At 47.7% G+C, this 2679-nt stretch overlaps 1 protein-coding gene across 1 annotated transcript in view; it reads right to left on the bottom strand.

Moving 5' to 3' along the window:
* Positions 1 to 1197: 1197 nt before the first annotated feature.
* Positions 1198 to 2679, bottom strand: part of LOC123127467 (ubiquitin carboxyl-terminal hydrolase 19) — an 8891-nt gene continuing 7409 nt past the window's right edge. Inside the window, exon 13 of the mRNA XM_044547217.1 lies at positions 1198 to 1611. Coding sequence (XP_044403152.1) covers positions 1460 to 1611 — 152 coding nt within the window. The 3' untranslated portion in view covers positions 1198 to 1459. The remainder of the gene's footprint in view (positions 1612 to 2679) is intronic.

Genomic DNA, 2679 nt, shown 5'->3' with positions numbered 1-2679 from the left:
GGGTGGGCCGAGGTGATGCGTGTGATGATTAGAGTTCATGTTTTCTTATGCAATACTTAATTAGTTAGGAGTGGATATTGTGTTATCCTTGATGTCAACACGTATTCAATTGATTATGATGCACGGTATATTAGGATGGTATCCTCCTCTGAAGAATTTAAGTTGGTTGACTTGATACATGTTCACGCATGTAATTGATTCAAATTCAATTTTGCTTGTATGATATTTATGTTCAGCATGTTTATATCCCCACCATGCTACCATTCAATGTTGGTTATCCAAAATGCATGATTATGATTGTTGTGTCTTTCTAGTTAGTCGCTTCCGAGTCTATTGTTAGCTTTTGCATGTACTAAGCAGAAATACTGTTTGTGCATCCAAATGCTAAAACAAAGTTATGCTATAAATACCTGTTTTGCATGTGTCATCTCTAAATCTTCAAACGAATACTCATGGAGCGGCGGGAGAGAGCGTCATCTTCTATGATAAATGGTGTGTTCCTCTCTGACAAGTATGTCATCTATTTTGTTTTAATATTGAAAAAAGCTAGTAAATGAGATGCCTAGTCCTGAATTAGTTAAACAAATAAAAGTACTACTCTCCGAGGAATATTGACAGGCACCCATGAATTAGGTTAGTCATGGTTTTTGAAAGACAATGGTGGAGAGGAAGTGTTAATCAGGGAAACCACTCTCGCTTGTTTATCATATAAGATGACGAGATTCTCTGCTGTCAAACAGTCGACTAAAAGTACACCTTCGAAAATAAAATCTTCTTTGTTTTAAACAATGAGCTCTCGTACATAAGCAAATCCATGCTTTCCTATATGAAGGGCCCTTCTTTCTTTTATTGTTGAGTCATCACCTTCTCATTCAAGCACCAACATAAAGAGTGCTATTGACATTCTTAATTTAACATGTATTTGGTCTAATTAATGTTGGATGGAGCATGACTGGATGTTTTTTACGCCGAATTTTAATGTAGTCGCTGCTTAAACTTCGAAGGTGCTCTGCATTCATGGTCTTCAAAAAGGCTAGCGAGATACCATTCTATCACATTGTATCATGATAGTTTTGACGAAGTGTTGATTTTTGAGGTATTTTCGACATAAGTGGATTTTATTTGCTCAAAATGAAGCATCAAGAAGACACACAACACGATAAGCACACACTCGGCCTCTGCATAGCTAGGTTGCACACAGTCAACACCAACTCACACATACGAAAACACACCGACAATTAGCAAAGTTATATAAGACCAAAGATATGTGTAGGCGAGGAAAAGGTGATATGCGATTGGCAAATTACAACAATGACCATATCCGCACCAACCATGTCATGACACCACATGAACGACGAGATTGTTCAACAGAAGCGCCTTTAGAAAAGGAGCGACACTCAAGCGCCGCCGTTACCGGATCCAAGCACATGGTCAGAATCTAGGTTTTCACCCAAGATAATTAGTCCGAGTAGACATAGTAGTACGGTTCTTCTTCAACATCATCATCATCATCATCTTCTTCTTCTTCTTCTTCTTCTTCTTCCACCACTTTGAGGTTATTGTCCCACTCCCACTTACGCTTCCTCACTGATCGGGTTTTGTCGTCATCATCTGCAAACGGAACAAAAACATCTCATGGCTGACTGACTGACGGTACAAGCAAAGAAGTCCTAAGGGCATCTCCAGCCGTTGGCCCCCCAGGGGGCGTCAAAAAGCGCCGCCTGGGGGTGAGCCGGCGCAAAAAATGGCCCTGGGGGCGAGTCGGTCCCCAACCGTCGGCCCCCAGGACCGCCCCCAGGCGCGTATTAAAAAAAGAAGGACCGTTCGGTGAAGTTAAGATAAAAACTAGTTAAATTTCGGCCAAACATGGCAAATTTCAGCGAAATTCGCGCATTTTCATTACATTAACCTAATCTAAAAAAAGAAAGGGGCTGAAGTCCTGTTCGCCAAGACTCCTGTTCGCGGAGCGAACGGCGGCCGAAGCCGTTGGCCGCCGCCTCGTCTCCGGGGAAGCGTTCTGCCATGGCGACGGCGGGGCTGGGCGGGCTCGGGAGAGGTAGAGGGAGGGGCTGGGCAGCGGCGCTCGGGAGAGGTAGGGAGAGGGAGGGGCTGGACGGCGGCGAGGGGCGGGGCTGGTGTGGGCACAGGCGAGTGGAGGCCACCGGCTTTTATAGCGGCGCCGCGCCCGTGTGTACGCGTGCGAGGGAGGGGAGGCGTCGGCGCGCCGTCCCGTGACGCGCCGCCCGTGAGGAATCAATGGCAAGGCTGACCGGCGGCAACCTTGCCATTGATTCCCTGCGGGAACCGAGGCCGTTGGGGGAAGACGAGGCGCCGAGTCGCTGACGCGGCTGGCCCGCGGCTTTTTCGCGCCAAAACAGCTTGCCCCGGGCGCCCCCAGCGCGTCGGGTTCGGCCTGAGTCCGCCGGCGCTGTTTTCGGCCCAAGCCGGCGAAAATCGGGCTCCTGGGGGCGTGACAGGGCCGTTTTTTCGGCGCCAGCGCGAAAAAATCGCCTGGGGAGGCCTTCCTAGGGACGCGGCTGGAGATGCCCTAACAATGGTTGCGCTATACTGGGATGAATCATGCCAATTGTCCTTGAATGAACAAACAAGGCGTTTGGTTAGAAACTTAGAATCAGGTACCGTGTAAGAGTGATCTAGTGAGAATAGACTGTATTAGGC

This window comes from Triticum aestivum, chromosome 1A, assembly GCF_018294505.1.
Source record: "Triticum aestivum cultivar Chinese Spring chromosome 1A, IWGSC CS RefSeq v2.1, whole genome shotgun sequence".
Classification (NCBI taxonomy): Eukaryota; Viridiplantae; Streptophyta; class Magnoliopsida; order Poales; family Poaceae; genus Triticum; species Triticum aestivum.
Note: the sequence above shows the minus strand (reverse complement) of the source record. Positions and strands in the feature narration are given on the sequence as shown.